Genomic DNA, 20,234 nt, shown 5'->3' on the forward strand with positions numbered 1-20,234 from the left:
CCAAAACCCCTTTCTAATCGGCTTTTAGTACACCACAATGATGGAACATTAAACAGCATCATCTATGTTATTTTTCAATTTTTTCCGTGTATATGTAAGGAGTATTTTTTGTCTAACAATGTTTATAAAGTATACATGAAAGATTAATTTGAGCAGGAGGGGACTACAGAGAAAACATATTTCCTTTAGAGGGTTATTGGGGTGTTGAAACAGTCTCCAGGGTGGGGCTAAGTACATTCCCCATTTTGGGGGCTAGAAGCAAATTTACCTATAGAAAATAAACCATGATACTTTAATGCATAATCACTAATAGCTCGTGATAAGTTTGTGAAAATTACCAAGTAATTACTGTTCTTATATTTTTCCAATGCTTGTGTCAGAAGGACAATTGTTGGCTTTTCTCTGTTCAAATTTACCCTTTCTGATCGTCACTGGAAAGCCCCTACTTTTATGCAATATAGCGTAAAATATGTCTTTTTATTGTACTCACCGCCATACTGTATACCTGGACTTGCAGGATGCGGGCCCACTGACAGTCTAAGGGTGGAGGCGTGTCAGAAATCTCTTGTTGAAAGGATTCCCTTTTTGTCTAAAAAGGATAAGGTAAAAATTAGAGAAGAAAAATGGAAAATTTGCTTCAAGGCCCCAAAATTCAAGTTTCAATATCTCTTAGCTCCTCATATTTTTTAATGTGCTGCGGTCCTTTTTTTAAAAAAAAACTGTGTCCAGGGTCCTCCATCATGATTCTAGCTCATGATTAGACATGTCAGCTCATAATTAGACATGTCAGCTCCTAAAATCCCAAATTTATCATTTCTCTTTCTCATGTCAGCTCATGTTAACTGTTATAGATAATATGTTAACTATTATAATTTCATAAATATGTTTTGAGCTCAGTGTGTGAATTGTAATAGTTAATAGGTTAACTATAATAGTTAATATGAGACGCGAAGTTCCTCGGGACGGCGCCGACGATGGAGCGAGGGAGGACAGCGGGGAGGGGGAGCCGGAGGAGATGAGGGGGAGGTGGGGGAGGGAGGTGGGGGAGGGAGAGAGAGAGAAGGGAGGTGTAGGAGAGGAGGGAGGCGAAGTGCGAGAGGGAGGCAGAGTGAGGAGGGGAGGGAGCGGAGGGGGACAGTAGGAGGAGGAGGAGGGTGTAGGAGGGAGGTGGGAGCGGCTGAGGGGACCGAAGGAGGAGGAGGGAGGTGTAGGAGGAAGGCGGAGCGGGGGAGGGAGGTGGGGAGGCGAGAGGGCAGGGGAGGGGGCTGAGGGGAAGCGGAAGAGGAGGAGGAGGTGTAGGGGAGAGAGTAAAATCGGGATTTTGAAGAAGGTTGCATTGGAACTTGGGGAGAGGGGCTTGAACACAATTTTTCAATTATAGGGGTTGCAACACATTGGGGGAGTTGGGGGGGGGGCTGGCTGGGGCACATTGAAACTTGAATTTTGGAGTCTTGAAGCAATTTTTCCGAAGATTGAGGAAAAGTTGAGAATTTTTTATTTCATATCCTATTCTATTTTTAAGGTTTTTTTAGATATTAGTCACTTAAATCTTCAACAATTGTATGTTAGTTCCTCACATCTTAAAAATTGCATGTTAGTCCCTTAAATTCTATAGGGTCTTTATTAGCTCATTGTAAGATAATATCTTTTTCACAATTGTTGTAGTAACATATGTAGAATCAATGTATCTTTAAAAAAGAATAAATTAAAGGATTGATCTTATGTTTCCTAGTCTCCATCATCTTCTTTGAAAGGTCATCTATGGGATCTACTCCTATCAGAACTCCCGGTGAGATGGGGGTGTTCTCAGCTGTTGAGACATAAGTAGGAAGCAATTTGGTATTCAACCTGTGTCCCCCCCCCCCCACCCCCCCACCCCAAAAAAACTGATTTAGGGGTGGGGTGGGGGAATTGGGATTATGAGATCTATTTAAGCGGGGTAGAGTCCGGTTTTCTTTAATTTAATTTATCGATAATTAGTGTGGTGGGGTCACGTAAACATTTTTACGGGTCACTAATACTTTATGCGTATTTAATTATGTCGGTTTCTTGGTTGATATGGGTTCCGTGGCAATTTCGATAACTTGAGGGACTAATTCTGCAGGAGTCAGAAGAGTCAAGGGACCTTGCAGCAATATCAATAACTAAGGGACTGATTTGAAAATATTAAACCCCTTCGAACGAACGCAGGTTCGATTTTAAACTTGCCCTTAATATTATGATTTAATGCATTCGCGTTGTTTCAACGCATGAATCCAAATCTTAATCTTTGCTGTTTTCTCTTTTTGGACGTCTTTCTTTTGGTTTCCCCCCCCCCCACCCCCCCCGCCCCCCCCACCGCCCCCTCACCCCCCCCCCCCCCCCCCCCCCCCCCCCCCCCCCTATGCTCCCTTTAAAATGGATAGCTTTTGCAATTGCCATGATATTGTTCATAAGTTCATGTGGACATAAAATCAGACAAAATATTGGTACATGTTCTAGCTGTTACTTGTCACTTATAATGTTCCGATAAATTATCCTTTGAATAAAAAATAAAAAAATAAAAGAAAAAATAGCAGAATTTGACAAGCTTTACAATTGTGAACAACTTGGATAAAAATAAAGAAGAAGAATGTTTAAGTATATAATCAATAAGGGGCTCTTACATATTAGTCCAACAAATCATAATAATAAAAAGGGTTTTTTGTTTTTAGGTCCATTTGTTTACCTGGCTTTATTTTTAAACCCAAGTATTATTAGTTGTATCTTTAAACCCAACTTTCTTTTTGAATTTATCTTTAAACCCAATTTCCTTATATAGGGGGACCCACATATGAGAGTATTATATTTTGGAATTGGGTTTAAAGATAAATACAAAAAGAAAGTTGGGTTTAAAGATACACCTAATAATTCTTGGGTTTAAAAATAAAGCTAGGTAATCAAATTGACCTAAAAACAAAAAGCCCTAATAAAAATTAGTCTCCGAAAGCTTTTAAGTGTTTTGAATTTAGCTCCTCTGATTAGCGCCAGGTTGAAAGATATAGGGGACCAATTCTAAAATACTTAAAAGATCTGGAGGACTAATTTCAAAACACTTAAAAATTTAGGAAACCAATTTCAAAATATGAAGATTTAGGGCACCAATTTTAGAGCACGAAATATTTGGAGACTAATATCCGAAAAAACCCAATCGATTATTGAAGATGAGGCTATACGCAAATTGCAAAATCTCCGAAGGAACTGAAAATTCATGAGAGTTTTGTGAGACATCCACCGGGGTTTCGTAAGGAAAAATGTTCAGGGTTGTTTGCAGGAAACACCCCAAAGTTCAAGGTGTTCCTGTGAAATTTACCCCAAAAAATTGGCATCCTACAAAACATCCATTATGGAAGAGCCGGTTATATTCAAATTGCAAAATCATACTCCCTTTAAAAGCACGAGTTCGGAAAAATCTTTTGGTAGACAAAAATACCATTGGAATTCAAATATTATGATCCATTAAGTAAGAGTAAGTTGATAAATTGATGAGTTCTTATTGGATATACATAGTATGAAGATAATGATACAGTTTAAATTAAAATGTAAATCTAAATAAAATTATTAAATACCAAATTTACAAATGTCTACAAAATAAAGGGCGTATATGTAAAAACTAAATAAATTAATGAGACAAATAATGTCTACCCCAAAGGTTGAATTCAGGAACAACGTAGACCTACAAATGTACATAATGTGGATGAGATATTTACAAAATCCACCAAATAAATTAAAGAGACAAAAGTCATTCTCAAAATTTAAAAAAAAAATTAAGGAAAATAAAAATCATACTCCCTTTAAAAGCACGAGTTCGGGAAAAGCTTTCCATAGTCAAAATTACATTGTACTATTTTAAATATTTAATTTAAATTATAATCTATCCTAATCATACTTATATCATATCTTAATACCCCATGAACTATCTATACCTCAACAATTTAAATAAAATTAATAAAATATATGAAACAGCTCCGGAGTATCAATTTATTACATGAAGTATTACAAAAAAATAAAAAGTTTTAAAAATTAGATTAAATTCTCTCAAAAGTTTAAAATTACACAAAAAGCTGAAAATTTAGAACTTGGCAAAGAAAAGAGTAATTGTGTGATATTCTTTCATTAAGATATATAAATATAACTTATAATTTAAGGTTTATTATCCCTTTTCAGAATCTGAAAATAGTTAAGTTGATATTGGTAAAAAATAGTAATAATAACAGATTAAAAATATCTAGTTAAAGAATAAAACTTTTAAAAAATATATGATAGACTAAAAATTAATGTTATTGTATAAATTAAAGTAATTGCATATAATTTTACCAATATGTTAGAGTAGTAAAAATACATAAGTATCATTAATTGATAGAAGACTAAATCACAAAAAACTAATAAAAGACTATAATATAATTGCTTAACGTTAATTGATTATAATTTATAAATATTGATATCTAATGGTAATAATATTTATAGGGTAAAAAATTATAAAGATTTATGTATGGAGAACTATTAGAAAATTTAGAGACATCCTTCAAAAGAATCAAACAGTTTTTATTTCAAATGGAATTCGAAACGTCCATGAATCACTTCAATTAACACTAACATAAGTTATATTTATCAAAGAAACACTGACTGAATACCCCCTGAAGAATATATTGAACAACTTTGTTCTAATCAAAGAAACATTCTTCATGGAAGATAAAAGAAAAATTACTATGTCATGATTCTGCGTAAGCAAAAACTGTGAAATCACTCTTTTTCTTTTTCTTATATAGTATCACGATCCTGAGTGTGACTTTATTTATGGGTATTACTACTAACGAAGGATCAATTCTTAAAGACACGATCAAAGATAATGATGTAATAGCACTATTAGAATTCAAGATCTCTAAATATGAAGGTAGTATATTTCATTACTAAAATTCTTATTAAAGACCACTAAATATAAAATTCACCTTATATCTGTCTCAAATTTATAAAGAAGGTATGCGTGTCATCTTAAAATTGCATCAATAATATATATCAATCTAAAGATACAAAAGAAATAAGAGAATAGTAAGTAAACCAAGCAAACATCCATATAACATCGTAAATAAAAAATATTATATTTTAAAGCTAATATGCAACGCTCTTTTAGAGTAAGCTTCCATGACAAAAGCATATCCATTAAGGCTCTTTATAAATGCATCAGAAATTCAAATTACTAATATATACAATAATTATAACATTCGAAAGAGGTATGATCTTAGAAAACCTACTCTAAAATTCATACAATTAAACATAACAATAATTTACCAATATACAGATACACTATCACACCTTTAAGGCAACGATAACTACCATTTATAATAGAGTTGAGCAGTGATTTTTTGTTTGCAAAGGCTGCAACAAGAAAGTGGATAGAGTTATTAATAATAAGTGTCCAGATGATAAATATTATAGAATCGCCGATGATGTAGTACTAATGTTAAGTAATATCCCTTCTTCATGAAATAAATATATCAAAATTAAATATTAATATTATAATCTAAAGAAAATTGATAATGAAAAAATAATGTATTTAGTTCAAATCCTCATGGAAAATAACACAACAGAGCAAATGTAACATTATGACACAACAAAAATTCTTATTGAATGTACAACAAAATAATTCAATGCAGAGAAAAAATAGGTATCTCCTAACCTTATTTAAGTAATAAATTAAAAGCACAAAAATTTTTATATATATATGAAATTAACATTTATTCTTATTGAAATAGGAAAAAATCAAAGTCCGTATTGTCAGAAGTTTGTGTTGAACATAAGAAACATATTAAACTTCTTTGTGAATTTAGATGAGAAGACAAAAGATGAATGAACCCAATGAAAGATAACATGCTCTAGTCTCGTATAACAATCGATATAGACGATAAAGACACTACTCTAGAATTGCCCAGAAAAAAGATAAAGATGAAGAAGGATTGATCTCGACTCAATAAAAAATAAAATAGAAGCAACAAAAGATAAAGATAAAGATGAAGAAGGATTGATCTCGACTCAATAAAAAATAAAATAGAAGCAACAAAAGATAATGTTTTGTGAATTGTTATGATTGATCTCGACTCAATAAAAAATAAAATAGAAGCAACAAAAGATAATGTTTTGTGAATTGTTATAGAAGAGTTCTATTTTTAAGTAAAATTAGGAACTTTTAGAAAGGATTTTCATAAATAATTTTTATTTTCTGTCATTTTAGCCTACTTTAAATCAATCATCTTGGCTCGTTGGCTTTATTATTCATCTTCCTTTTATAATGTTATATTTTCAAGTGTTTTTACTTTCATAACACTATATTTCCTTAGGTCAAGCTCGGTTTCATGACGATCCAAATGAAATAAAAATTTAAATTGACTTTATATTATATTTATCTCCTAACAATTCAACTATCAACATAAAGATTTAAATTGAGTGTAGCCTATTCAAACAAACGTCAAAAATAAATAATAGTAATCGAAGAACAAATTTTAGTAAGAAAATAAACAAAAAATACTTAATCAAAGTGAACAAAAATTATGAAAGAATAATCGAGGAAAAAAATTTAGTAAAAAAATAAACTAAAAATACCTAATCACAGTCCATAAAATCTAGGCTCTAAAAAAACCAAATGATTGGTGAATACTGGAGTGTGGTCACCTCCTGCTCATAGAGCCGACTCTCCTCTCCGTTCCCTCGCTCTGCTCCAAAGCTTCTCCCAACTCCTCCGCTTTATAAACAGCCCCCTCATCACCCTTAAAGCTCTCACCTTTCTCTCTTTTTTTTTGCCCCCCCCTCTTCAATGGCTCTTTCTCTCTTCTGGGTTTTCTTCCTTTTACCTACTTTTGGCAAAGTTTTCTCTCTCAAAGATGCTGAGGCGATCCGAGGCGCTGCTGTGGTCAATGGGAAGTTCCCCATTGCAGTGGCTGATGAGGACTTTGTGTGCGCTACTTTGGATTGGTGGCCACCTGAGAAATGTGACTATGGGACTTGTAGCTGGGGGCTAGCTTCTATCCTTAACTTGGTGAGTCTTTTAATCTCAAAAATTTTGGATTTTTTATGTGGGTTTTTGATGGCATTGATGATGGCTGTGTTTTTTTTCTTCTTTTTGAGATTTGGTTGCGATTTGGGGAGATGGGGTTGATGGGTTTGGTGCTATTGGTGTTTGATTGTTGGAGATGCAATGTAATTTAGGATTTGATTGTTTGGAGTTAATGTGCTTCGAAAATGATTTTGTTTTTTTTTATTTTTATTTTTTTTCTTGGGTGCTAGATTCATATTCTGGATTCTATTCTGGACAATATGGTAAGATGAATTATATGGTTGACAGGGTAAAGATCTTACCTATGTTTTATTGTTATGGATGTTTGCATGGGGAGTTTGTGGTGATTTTTGGGATGATAGATGTGGGATTAATTGGTGAAGGTGCGTGTTTAAGAGTGGGATATGGGTTTTTGATGTTGGGGGCATTAGTGTGAGTTGTCATGGAAATTAGCATTTGATTTTTCCTCTTATGACTTGTTGTTTTTCTTAGCATTGATGATAGGGCTTATTGATTTGTTTATGCATTTTGAGATTTTCCCTTGTTTTCTTGTTGAGGTTAATTAGCATGGAGATGACTTCACACACACTCTGGAGTTCCTCAAAACGTCTGCTATTTTTATTGCCAATTTGATCATTATGCTATGGAAGTATTCTTTCACCGTAATTAGATCCGCCCGCCCCCCCCCCCCCAAAAAAAAAAAAAAGGTAAGGAAAAGAAACCCGCGGGGCTTGTGTTTCATGTGTCTGAAAAGTTTATAGCTTGGTATGTAAATCGCTGAGGTTTTTTATTTTACTCGAGTTACTCAAATCCGTCAAACGTTCTTTTTGAAATTAGTGCTTTTCTGCGGAATCTGATTTTGTTGCAGAAAAAGAAAGCCGGAACACGAACGAAAAAGGGGGGGGGGGGATTGTACAGTTCATCGTTTCTTTCTTTCTGATATGGCAATATTCTTTAAGCACTTAGTTTTTCGTTAAAACATGTCTCAAGATGTAGACCCTTTCTCTTATAGAGTTACCAAGTCCCTTATCTATTTGAGTCCTGTCAAACCATATTTAATTATCTATCCATCTAATAAAATTTCCAATTTACGACTATATTCCACCTTACGCCTTTGTAGGCGAACCCACATTTAAATCAAATGGATTCGACGAACTCCTAGCAAAACTCCACCTTGGCTGGGAGTCATTCAAACCTAATCCAAAGCCAACTTAATAGCTAATGAGATAGAGTCTCACACTTAAAACTGAAGGGGTGTGAAGACATTTTTGACATTGTTTTCATGATTAGATCTGCTATGGACCGTGGAATTAAAGAATTTGAATATGAACTTTTTGATTGAGGTAGGTTTAGACTTTGGTCATCTAATAGAAATTAGTCTAAAAATGATTTGTTGATTTGATTTCCTATCTGATTATACATCAATGTTTTTGAAGGTCACACGATTTCTTGGCAAACAGTAAAAAGATTGAATTTTCTGCGTAATAAGGAAGGCTGAGGCCACATTTTATCTAATTTGACCTTTTAAGAATCACTAGCTATCTTTAAGTAAAAAGTAAACAAGAAAATACTTTGGAGTTCGGAATCTGAGCTTTGACAGGTGTCATTTGTATTTGTTGGCTTTTGGTCCGTAGTGAAATTTTAGCTTAGAGTTTATACCTCATAGAAATTTGATTGTCATTTTACCACTATCTTTATTCCTTTTTTATTCATAAATTGGCTTTTTCAAAGATTTCTTGACTGTCTAGAGCAAAGGACTTTTGCCCCACAAATGTGAGCCGATTCTTACTGATATGAATAATATTGGACTTGGTTCTGATGTGACCAACTTCCTTATGTTTCATGTTGCATTTCTCAATATCAATGCTTAGCATTTAATTAGTTCAAATATACAATCTCAATATACTTAGTAAAGTGATTGACACAGGCATTTCATATTTTTCTTTCTGCAGGATCTTTCCAACCCCATTCTTTTGAATGCAATAAAAGGTATGCAATCCGTAGATTAAAGAAACTTCATTCACGCGGCATGTTTACATGATTAATTATCTAAATATCACATTTGAAATTTCCCTTGCAGCATTCTCCCCATTAAAAATTCGTATAGGAGGTAGCTTACAAGATAAGGTCATATATGACACTGGCGACCCTGGAGAACCATGCCGTCAATTTGTCAAAAACACTTCTGAGATGTTTGGATTTAGTCAAGGCTGCTTGCCCATGAAAAGATGGGATGAGCTTAATAATTTCTTCAAAAAATCCGGGTACTAAAATTTCGCTGAGCTTCTTATATAGATTAATCCATCTCTCTATAGCTACATACCAGTATTTGTTAAAATATCCTGTTCTTGCCTATGATTAGGTGCTTTAAGCTTTCAAATTTGCCTTTTATGCTTATTGCAGCATACAGTATGAACCAAGTTTAATTGACTAATGTGTACTTTGTAAAATTCTTTTTCATAGATTTATTTATCTTACTTCTTGATTTTAAACCTCAGGGCAGTAATTATTTTTGGGCTGAATGCCCTTAATGGAAGAGTTCCCTTAAAAGATGGTTCATTAGGAGGACCTTGGAATTCCACCAACGCAGCTGCCTTAATTCGTTATACTGTTGACAAGGGCTATACAATTCATGGTTGGGAGCTAGGTATGATTTGCATCCTATTTACGTGTCTCTAATATAATATCATGTTTCATGCATTTGTTTCTTTACAGTTTGAATATTACGAAATACCAAAACCAACTTTTTTGTGGCTGCTTGGTTTATAAATCATGAAATCTGAAGATCATGCTTTCTTACTGCATGCCAAAAACAATTATTTATAGTTAGAAAAATGTGACATTGAGATAGGAAAACATAGTAATGAAATCTGAAAATTTTTACTCATCTACTTCCCTTCTTTTAGCACTGAAACTCGGGTGTCATTTACATTCCCTATAATTCTGCTGCAAAAATCTTTTTTATGAAGAAACTTTATCCATGATTCAAGGGGCTCTCTGGTTTCTATTAGTCCCTCCAGATGCATATATTGCATAGCACACATCTGTTTTTTGTCAAAAATTACAGCGAAAAGTTATAAAGAATTGCGGTTTATGCGCATATGTGCTGGTATATAAGTAAGTCAAGGACTTTGGTCAATTTTGGTTTTCTAAGAGATGGCTGTTAGGGATTCAAATGCTAGGTGTAAAAAACAAAATATGATGATAAATTTCTTCTCATTCAAATTGTCTATTGATATGTGAAAGAGGCTTTCCATATCGGAAGAAAAGTCTCTTGCAACTGAAAAAGATGATGGGGTTACATATAAACTGACAAACATTTTTTTTTTATCATCAGGAAATGAACTAAGCGGAAGTGGGGTTGGAGCTAGAATTGGAGCAGATCAATATGCTGCAGATGTCATCTCTCTAAAATCAATTGTAGACAAAATATACCGAGATTTCCCAGATAAGCCATTGATCCTTGCACCGGGGGGGTTCTTTGATGCAAAATGGTTTGGCGAGCTCATCAAGAAAACAGAACCCAACTCACTTGATGTAATTACCCACCACATATATAACCTTGGTCCAGGTATTTGTCTTCTATAGTTCAAGAATCCGCAAGGTTTCAAGGTCATATTATAACATTTCTTTTGATATGTAGGTGTTGATCAACATTTGGTTGAGAAAATTCTTGACCCAAAAGTCCTTGATGGCATGGAGCCAACATTCAGAGATCTCCAAGGAATTCTCAAGAGTTCAGAGACTCAGGCCACTGCTTGGGTTGGTGAATCTGGAGGGGCTTATAATAGTGGGCATAATCTCGTTACTAATGCATTTGTTTTCAGTTTTTGGTACTGTGATTTGAACTCATTTAGTATCAGTCTTTTCAGAAAACGGGTTTAGGTTTTTATTAGAATTTGGTTAATTTCAGGTATTTGGATCAGCTTGGTATGTCAGCAACTTATGGTACGAAGACTTATTGTAGACAGAGCTTGATTGGTGGAAATTACGGGCTACTGAATACTACCACGTTTGAACCAAATCCTGACTATTATAGGTAATGTTTACTTAATGATATATTTTTTCCCCCTTACCAATAGATTCTATTGCACCATGAATCAAATATCTCAAGCAGTCGAGGTTTATTCCATTCATTTTAGTTACAGCGATAACAAACCCAAGTTTCAAAATAGAAGCGTGATGAAAATTAGAACATGTAATCATTGAGGTGAATAAATGGGTAAATTAAGAACCTAAAGAGCAGATATAAATTGGTGGGTTATCTGCACATATGTGAATTGCACGTGGACCCCCTGCCATATCGCTGTTTTGAGCTTACTACCCTTGTAATTTCATTTTCACAGATTACCCCGTGGGTAAAATTATTTGACTCTTTTACCCAGACATTGCCGCTAGTGAAATTAGTGAGTCTATCAGAGGGTAAAAAGGTCAAAACATTTCACCTGGGGGGTCTATTTGGCAAAATAAAACTTCGGAGGTAGTAAGTTCGAAACAACGGTACTAAGTGGGTGTATGTGCAATTAACCCTAAAATGATTATACATGAGAAGACGCTCTATGAAACAGTGTATAAAAACATGGATAAACTACGGAATGCTACTTCCAACTCAACCCGTAGTGTAGGAAATTTACTATGCACCAATTTTTACTGAAATATTGTACGGTGGACTCTTCATTAAATTTGGATGCCCCTTCATTGTCAAACGAAAAGTACAGGATTTGTTACAATTAGCTACCAATAGTTGACAAAATTCCCTATCTTAACAAAATCCAAATCCAATATTTGATCTGCCTTTAACGTTCATTTCTCTTGGTGCAGTGCCCTCTTATGGCATCGGCTAATGGGAAGAAATGTTCTATCCACAACTTTCAACGGGACAAACAAAATACGCGCATATGCACATTGTGCAAAAGAATCAGTAAGCTAATCACTTTTATATTTTATTTAGGCTTCTATTTCTTTAGTCTTTACATTAACTCCTTTTTTTCAAATCCAGCAAGGAATCACACTTCTCTTGATCAATCTTGATGGCAGCACGACAACCGAAGTGATTGTAACCAGCAAATCTGCCTTCATTAGATCTTTAAAGCAGTACAACACTAAAGCTTCAAGAACAAAGTTTAGCCATATACCAAGAACTCGCAAAACCAGTGGATTCATCAGGGAAGAGTATCACCTCACATCACCAAATGGTAACTTGCACAGTCAAACAATGCTACTGAATGGTAAAATCTTGGCCGTTGATCATGATGGTGATATTCCGGAATTTGAACCTATTAAGGTTGATGCTTCGGAGCCTATAAAGGTCGATCCATATTCCATTGTGTATGTGCATGTTCCGTATTTTGATGCACCTGCTTGTGTTTAGGGATTGAGTTTGGTTCGATTTCGTTGTGTTTCCTACATGTCATTTGTGGATGGACTGCGAAGTAGTCCATCCTCTGATAAGGATATTGAAAGGTTGATATCATCGTGATTTATAATTCATAATTGTGATAAAAAATGAATCGGGAAAGGAAGTATAAGATTTTATTCCAAGAGCTTATGAATTTGTTGTGAAAATATTTGTGTATTAATAGAATTTTATGTATCCGGTTTATTCAAAGATTCGAGATAATGCAAGGAATATATACATGATCATGGTCAGATGACAATTATTTTAGTATTGTAAAATTTACGGTCAATTGCTGATTGACCCCTTGTACTACCGCCCACTTGTTGCTAGACCCCAGTACTTCTGTTGTTGTAGAAAAACCCGGAGTACCCTAGGATAAGATGAATTATTTTATTTTTTTTTATTTTTATTTTATTGTGACAAATGGACCGCCTCAGGGCAAAAGAGTCAAAAAAGAATTCACTCAGACTGTCTATCCACAATTGGAAGATAGTGAGAGGCATATTGGAAAAAGAAATGATAGGGGCACACCCTTGGACACACCACCAACCACACCCCCCCTCTATCTACAGTGCAGGGGCCCCACATGTGATTTTTTAAAAAAAATCACATGTGGGGCCCCTGCACTGTAGATAGAGGGGGGTGTGGTTGGTGGTGTGCCCAAGGGTGTGCCCCTAACACCCCTCTATTGGAAACCTAAAATTGGCAGTCGGAATTGTTCAAGGATGATTTTACGAATGTGCTGCTTTTAACAAAATGCAACAAAAATTGTTCAAGAATGAATCCCACTGAAAGTTTAGCAGAAAATTTCAGCAGCACGACTCTTTTTATCTTTTAGCACAGAGAGAACACAACATTCATTGAATGAATACCAGAATGTACAGTTAACAAAAACAGGAAACAGCTATTTGATAAAATTGTTTTTTATAAGCCACAATAAGGTTTATCATCAAAAAGAAAATAAGAAAAAGAAAGGATATTTCTGTTTTCTTATTGTTGTAGATTACAGATAGACTGCTTGCTATTCTTCTTTTCTGCTTGAGAGCTTTTCTACAATTTACACAAGATGAAAGGCACATCTAGTCCACTGGAACCTCAACCTCCATTTTGATTTCAGATTTGCCGAGTATCTGAAAAAGTGATGGACAATTAGTAATACAAAGTATAAATCAGCAACATGAATGCGACCTTAATTTGAAAGATATCTACGATGGAATTACTAAAACAAACTTGCTATTGTAAAGTGGAAACATTTCGTTAGGTACATTGTAACATGAATCATGGGTTACCCGCTAACAATTTAATATGGAAATTTACTTTGTTTTTCATTTCGAATAATAGAATCTATAACGTGCAATTACCAAATTTATTACGTGGCTTCACTAATTGTAATTTAAATTCATTGTACTTTCAGATGCATTAGTACTCAAACATATGCATGCACCTCTTGAAAGGCATATTATATCATATAACATACATGCATGAACCATCTAGTTTCTGTAAGTTTATCAATCTTTTAACAAACTCCTAAGAGATGTGAGATCTAACTTGCATCTGAAAGTTAAATGACAACAGTTATTTCCAAGCAATCACAAGGAATCTTTATAGCTAATTCTTGATAGTGTTCCAAATATCAGTAAATGCAGAAGAAACAAACAAGTATAACCTGGAATAATGGAACACATCAATTTCTACATCTTCTATACTCTGTAGTTGATGTGTATATTAAATGTAAATATACTCTAGTTCTTCAACATTAATCTGCTATCCTACTCAACGACAAATAAGAAATTCATTCAACTAGCTGTGTACCTTGACGAAATCATCCAAGGAAAGTGAACAATCCCTTGTGTAGCCAGCCTCCTCCAATAGATGGCCCAAAACTTGCTGCGAAATATTAGAGAAGGAAACAATAAATTAGGATGGTTTCATTTAATTTAGGACCACGGTACCCTTATATTGACATTTATCAACATACTTAGTACATGTAGGACCACACAGATGACAGTGACCATACACATCTGGAAATGAATTGATACTAGAAATGGGATGGTTATATATTTAAATCAAAAGATGAGAGATTAAGCATTGACATCTTTCCGGAAATTGAACTGTCTAGGATTTATTAAAAAAAGCATGCAGAACCAATGGAAAAGAAACTTTGCTTAAATAAGAATGACAATGCTCCTTACCATTTGTATTAATAATGTAGAAAGCTGGACCAGCGATTGCAAAGTTTTATCAGGATACTGACTAATGATCCATTAACAATGTAGAGAAGGTAAAGGAAATTTAGGCAAGTAATCAGCATGGGAATTTGTTAATCATTGTGGGTATTTCTAATGGTTGGTGATTGCATAGCAAGTACATCTTATAAATGTATCCTTTTTTTAATTCCTATTCTGCCATTGTCATTATGTTATACACGTTCAGATTTGTGAGTTCTGGTCAGGACAATTAAACTGCATGCTTCGTTATGAGATATTATATCAGATCGACAATACTTTTGCTGAAGTGTGCAATAGAGCCATCACTTCAGTCTTTGAATGTGTTTCACACCAATAGTTAAGTTTGAATACAGTTGCTGAATCCAATTTTTCTGAAGGCATTAAATCAATTAAAATTATACATTTCTAACACACTGCACGCTATAACATTTATAGCAACATGTTTAGGGAAAATTATGTCAATCTTTTCTCCAGTTTGTCTATTTCGGTATTCTCGTTAAAAATTTATTTTAGTTAAATTTCACAAACCAATACCAAGAATGGACTCCAAACAGGATCTATGTGATATCAAACAAAGGGTGTTCTTTGCTAAAGTTTTCGGCGTTTTCTCTTGTTATTGATGATTTCTAGCAAGAAACTGCAAGAATTTCCTTCTTTTATAAAAGCAGATAACTAGAAGTTAAGTTACAAACATATAGAAAGGAAACCAAATCAAATAAATCCAGAGAAAATGGCATGGGACCAAACCAAATCTGACCTAGTTTATAAACAGCTGGATAGGTTAACCTATTTATGACCACTTTCTATCTTTCTTTAAGATCACAAAAAAATTCAGAATTTTTCTTGTTATTGATGGTTTCTACTAAAGATAATATAACTATGTTCTTATTTATTAATAGAAAATAGCCAGCAATTGTTTCATAATGTACATAGCGAAAGCAGGAAAATCAACCAAATAATTTTTTTTGGTTTTTTTTTTTGTTGGGGGAGCAGGGAAGGGGAGGTAAAAAGATACCTCTCTCTGCTTTTCGGACATGAAGGACCCTGTCAAATCCCGAAGCACCTCCAGCAAGTCCTTGAAGCCCACCTTCCCTTTACTCTCAGTGTCATAAACTTTAAAGATTACTGCAAACATAACCAATACAAAACTGGTCATAACAACAAACAAGTTTGGCAAACAGGTTCCAAAGAAGAAAAACATTTAACAAGCAGAGATAATTCATCTGCAGAGTACAAATTGATTCCAGAAAACTTCAATGTGTGTAAACTCAACAAGAGGGAAGAATCAGAATAACTTTTGCTGGGCTCCAAATGCCCATGAACTAAGATAGATTAGGCTAATCAACTTGGTTACTCAAAAGGATTGATCAACCTTGAGTATAAGCCCAAGCATATTTAATTATACGTTCATCTAACTATTTTTCTAATGTGGGCCTAAATCACGTGTCATGCTTTTGCCAAGTCATACCCGCAGCACCTTAAATGAACGATTATGAGACACTCTTTTAACAACTTTGAAAATTATACAAATTATATTGTTTCAGAAGAAGTTATAGTGATGGTTGAGGGCTGTACTTCTATGTTCTAATAATATGCCCAGCAGGTTAAGCGTCTAGACTCATGTGGTAAATCTGCCCTAAATTTGTGGCAGGTCGGAATTGAACCTGAGTGGCTCTCATACCATCTTAAATTCATTTCGACTACACCAAACCTACTACGTAGACTTAGTACATAAAAAAACAAGTACAAAGTACAAAGTAGACATAGTAAATATAAAATAAATGGCATGCAACAACTATCATCAAAATATGGCGAGTACCAAAAGGCAGCAAAACATTAACAAGAACACCTATCTTCATCAATCCAACGATAACTATCTGATGAAATAAGTTACCGGTCATTTTTTGTTGGATACAGTTCAAAGTGTTGAAGAAACACCAATCATCCAGGGGAAATTAAGAGACAATTCAAGCCCATTTAAATTTCCAAATAATCATAAAATAAGCGCGCGGGGGGGGCGCCGGGGGCCGAAAGAAAGAAAAGGGGTCGTTAAGACTCTTAACACTCTATCTTCTGCTCTAGAGACGCCTTGGGACTGAAGGCCAGAAAGAAACGCCACAAAATCCTTAAAGTTCAACCATCCACCATTCTTTAAGCAACCTCTGCCAGGGAATAAACAAAACAAAAGATCGAAACTTTCACGATCAAAATCCAGCTTTTCCGCCCCCCCCCCCCCCCCCCCCCCCCCCAGCATCAAATCTCAGCGCCCTAGATTCGAAACGGGGATGGGAGTACCTGAGACAGGGGATTGAGAGAGAACTCGGGGATCGAGAGGAACTCATCGGCCGAGATGAACCCTTTCGCGTTGCGATCAAGCTGAAGGAATCTCTTATAGAGGGACACGATCTCTTGCTGGGAAACTGTAGAAACAAATCAAAACCAAAACCAAAACCAAAACCAAAACCAAAAGAGAGGAAATTGGGGTGAAAATTGAAATCATGGGTGTTCATGAGAAGAGTGATTACAGAGGTAGTGGCAGTGCTCTTGGACATCTTCGATGTCGTATTGGGTCAGCGTCGATGAAGCGTTACCCATTATTCTCTCTCTCTCTCTCTCTTCTTTCTCTCTCTTCGAGTTTTGAGGAGGGGTGAAGATTATAAAGGGGAAGAGAGAGAGAGAGAGAGAGAGAGAGAGTTGTTTCGAGGATTGTTATTTGTTGGCGCCGATGAGATTGATGATGATGATGATGATGATGGGGGCCTTTAGTTGGATGTGAACGAGGTGCGGAGATGTGAGACGCTATGAAAGAACTGGAATTTTACCTTGGTGAAGGTGAAATAGAAGAAATTTTCTAAATAAACCCGTTTATATTTTTTTCTCTAAAAATAGCCCCCCTTGAGTTTTATTTACAAAAATAGACCTATTTTATCTTAATCTGGTTCCTAAATGGTCGGGGTTGCCAACCCTGACTATTTAGGAGGATGTATACTCCCAATTATAACCCTAAACTCTAACATTCTATGCACTAAATAGTCGGTGTTGACAATCCCGACTATTTAGAAATCAGATTAAGACAAAATGGATCTATTTTTGTAAATAGAACTCAAGGGGGTCTATTTTTAGAAAAAAAATTATGAATAGGTTTGTTTAGAAAATTTCTTCAGGTGAAATATTCTCCGTTTTTTTTTGGTAAATTACAATATAATAAAAAAAAATTAAAAACTCTTTTGCTTGTATACCTCAAAATCAAACCTATTTAGAAATCTAATTTACCCCTCGCATTGTTTAACTTTAAAAGATGAAGTACTTTCCCCTTAGCGTATTAGGAAATGCTCTCAAAATCTGCTGATTTACCCCGATGAATTTTACCAATATTAAATGGAGCTCTGATCATATTAGAATTTCCCACACTGCATGGGAGGTTCTCGGCCACACAAAGTGCAAAACAGGAGGTCTTGTGGTCATTTTCACTGTCCCTATGTGTGATCCCCAGAACCCTGCACGGTGCGGGGTTTTAATAGGATTTTTAGCGTATTAAATGAGAGGGGTGAAAAATTTTCATGGGGAGAATATATCAATAAATTGGTATTCATGGGGAGAATATATCATTTATACATTTAGAAGCGGTCAGCATTTTAGCACATCTGAATTGGTGATTTCAGAGGAATAAATTGTGCGTAAGATGATTACTGTTGATGAAAGTATAAACAATGGATGTTTCAATGGCTCTTTTAATTTTAAGGCTGAACAACAATTACATACATTATAGTTTCAGTCATTTAGCACTTAACATATCCTCCGTTGTATTTTATAACATTTATATCCTCTGAGTTGTTCAAAGTTGACACATTAATACCCTCTATTATGTAAACGTGAAAATTTTCATTCGAAAGTTCGAATATAACATTCATATGTTAAGTTTAGAGCTTTTTAACTATTAATATTTGTTAAGTTACTACTACTAAACCTACACAAATTCTAATTTAAATATATCCTAATTTTTATTTTAAAAATATAAATTGGAAATATTTAACACCCAATTCAACAAACTTAATAGATAAAAGTTATAAAATTAGCGTATGAATATTATATAGGAACTTTCAGATAAAAATTTTCGTGTTTACAGAAACAGGGGGCATTAACATGCAAATTTCAAAGAACTCAAGGTGTATAGATGCTACGAAAATAGGAGGGAGTGAAAACTATAAGGCATTTAAGTGCTATTTTCTTTCTTTTTTTATTAGAAGAAATTGAACCAAACACCCCTAAAAAAGTAGGTTGGAAAATGTAGTACGCTTATCAGCGCTCATTTTCTTTCTTTTTTTCCCCGACGCAGACTCATCTTCAAAACACAACTCAGCCCTAACCCTTCAAAAAAATTAAAAAAAAATGCTCCTTTCCCGCCCCATCCCCCAAATCTCCGTCCACCGCCGCCACCACCGCCGCGGACACCGCCCAATTGTCTCCCTGGACGCCGCCCAACACTTCGACTTCGAATCCGTCGCCTCCTCCTCCCTCTCCTCCCAATCCAAGCTCAAGATCGCCATCATCGGCTTCGGCAACTTCGGCCCTCCTCCCTCTCCTCCCAATCCAAGCTCAAGATCGCCATCATCGGCTTCGGCAACTTCGGCCAGTTCCTCGCCCAAACCCTAACCTCCCAAGGCCACACTCTCCTCGCCCACTCTCGCTCTGACTATTCTTCCGTCGCCAAAACCCTCAACGTCTCCTTCTTCCAGGATCCCCACGATCTCTGCGAGCAGCACCCCGACGTCGTCCTGCTCTCCACCTCCATCCTCTCCTTCGCCGACGTGCTCCGGTCCGTACCCCTTCAGTCCCTCCGCCGCAATACCCTCTTCGCCGACGTCCTATCGGTCAAAGAGTTCCCTAAAAATCTCTTCTTGCAGCATCTCCCTCCGCATTTCGATGTGCTCTGTACCCACCCCATGTTTGGGCCGGAGTCGGGGAAGAATGGGTGGGCTGGGTTGCCTTTTGTGTTTGATAAGGTTCGGGTTGGGGAAACCCCGTCAAGGATTGAGCGGTGCGAGAAATTTCTTAGGATTTTCGAGGATGAGGGGTGTAGAATGGTGGAGATGAGCTGCGAAGAGCATGATGAGAATGCGGTTGAGACCCAGTTCTTGACGCATACTGTGGGGAGAATGTTGGCTTTGTTGGACTTGAAAGATACCCCGATTAATACGAAAGGGTACGAGGTTTTGAGGCAGTTGAAGGCTAATACTTGTAAGGATAGCTTCGAGCTCTACAAGGGGTTGTTTATGTATAATAAGAATGCGACGGAGTTGCTAGACAGGTTGGATGCAGCGTTTGATTCGTTGAAGAAGGAGTTGTTTGAGAATTTGCATGATGTGTTGAGGAAGCAGTTGTTTGAGAGCCCGCCGAATGGATTGGGGAATCAAGGGAAACAGTGAACAATGTTCTCTGGTATGGGTTTCATTTTTAGGAATTAGTGTTGGTTATTGTTACTTTTAGAATTGGATGGGGGAGTTATTTAGATTTAGTTTCTTATTTATTAGAAAACACTCTT

The 20,234-nt window shown here is 35.6% G+C and overlaps 2 protein-coding genes and 1 pseudogene across 2 annotated transcripts; 2 read left to right on the top strand and 1 right to left on the bottom strand.

Annotated features, from left to right (window-relative positions):
• Nucleotides 6,676-12,726, top strand: LOC109835733 (heparanase-like protein 3). Its single transcript, XM_020403745.1, has 9 exons — nucleotides 6,676-7,048; nucleotides 9,019-9,055; nucleotides 9,147-9,330; nucleotides 9,565-9,713; nucleotides 10,404-10,637; nucleotides 10,710-10,899; nucleotides 10,980-11,105; nucleotides 11,888-11,987; nucleotides 12,066-12,726. The coding sequence occupies exons 1-9, from the start codon at nucleotides 6,827-6,829 to the stop codon at nucleotides 12,435-12,437; spliced, it is 1,614 nt and encodes a 537-aa protein (XP_020259334.1). The 5' UTR covers nucleotides 6,676-6,826; the 3' UTR covers nucleotides 12,438-12,726.
• LOC109835735 lies at nucleotides 13,344-17,499 on the bottom strand (annotated as a pseudogene).
• On the top strand, nucleotides 19,057-20,228 carry LOC109835734 (arogenate dehydrogenase 2, chloroplastic-like). The gene is made up of 2 exons (XM_020403746.1): nucleotides 19,057-19,231; nucleotides 19,294-20,228. Exons 1-2 carry the CDS (start codon nucleotides 19,082-19,084, stop codon nucleotides 20,116-20,118), a joined length of 975 nt encoding a protein of 324 aa, XP_020259335.1. The 5' UTR covers nucleotides 19,057-19,081; the 3' UTR covers nucleotides 20,119-20,228.

Source organism: Asparagus officinalis, chromosome 3 (assembly GCF_001876935.1).
Source record: "Asparagus officinalis chromosome 3, Aspof.V1, whole genome shotgun sequence".
Lineage (NCBI taxonomy): Eukaryota > Viridiplantae > Streptophyta > Magnoliopsida > Asparagales > Asparagaceae > Asparagus > Asparagus officinalis.

Coding starts and splice junctions, on each gene's coding strand:
- LOC109835734 (XM_020403746.1), top strand. CDS start 19,082: ATGCTCCTTTCCCGCCCCATCCCCCAAATCTCCGTCCACCGCCGCCAC. Junction 19,232..19,293: donor CCTCCCAATCCAAGCTCAAG/ATCGCCATCATC, acceptor TCCAAGCTCAAG/ATCGCCATCATCGGCTTCGG.
- LOC109835733 (XM_020403745.1), top strand. CDS start 6,827: ATGGCTCTTTCTCTCTTCTGGGTTTTCTTCCTTTTACCTACTTTTGGC. Junction 9,331..9,564: donor AATTTCTTCAAAAAATCCGG/GTACTAAAATTT, acceptor TTTAAACCTCAG/GGCAGTAATTATTTTTGGGC. Junction 10,638..10,709: donor CATATATAACCTTGGTCCAG/GTATTTGTCTTC, acceptor TTTGATATGTAG/GTGTTGATCAACATTTGGTT.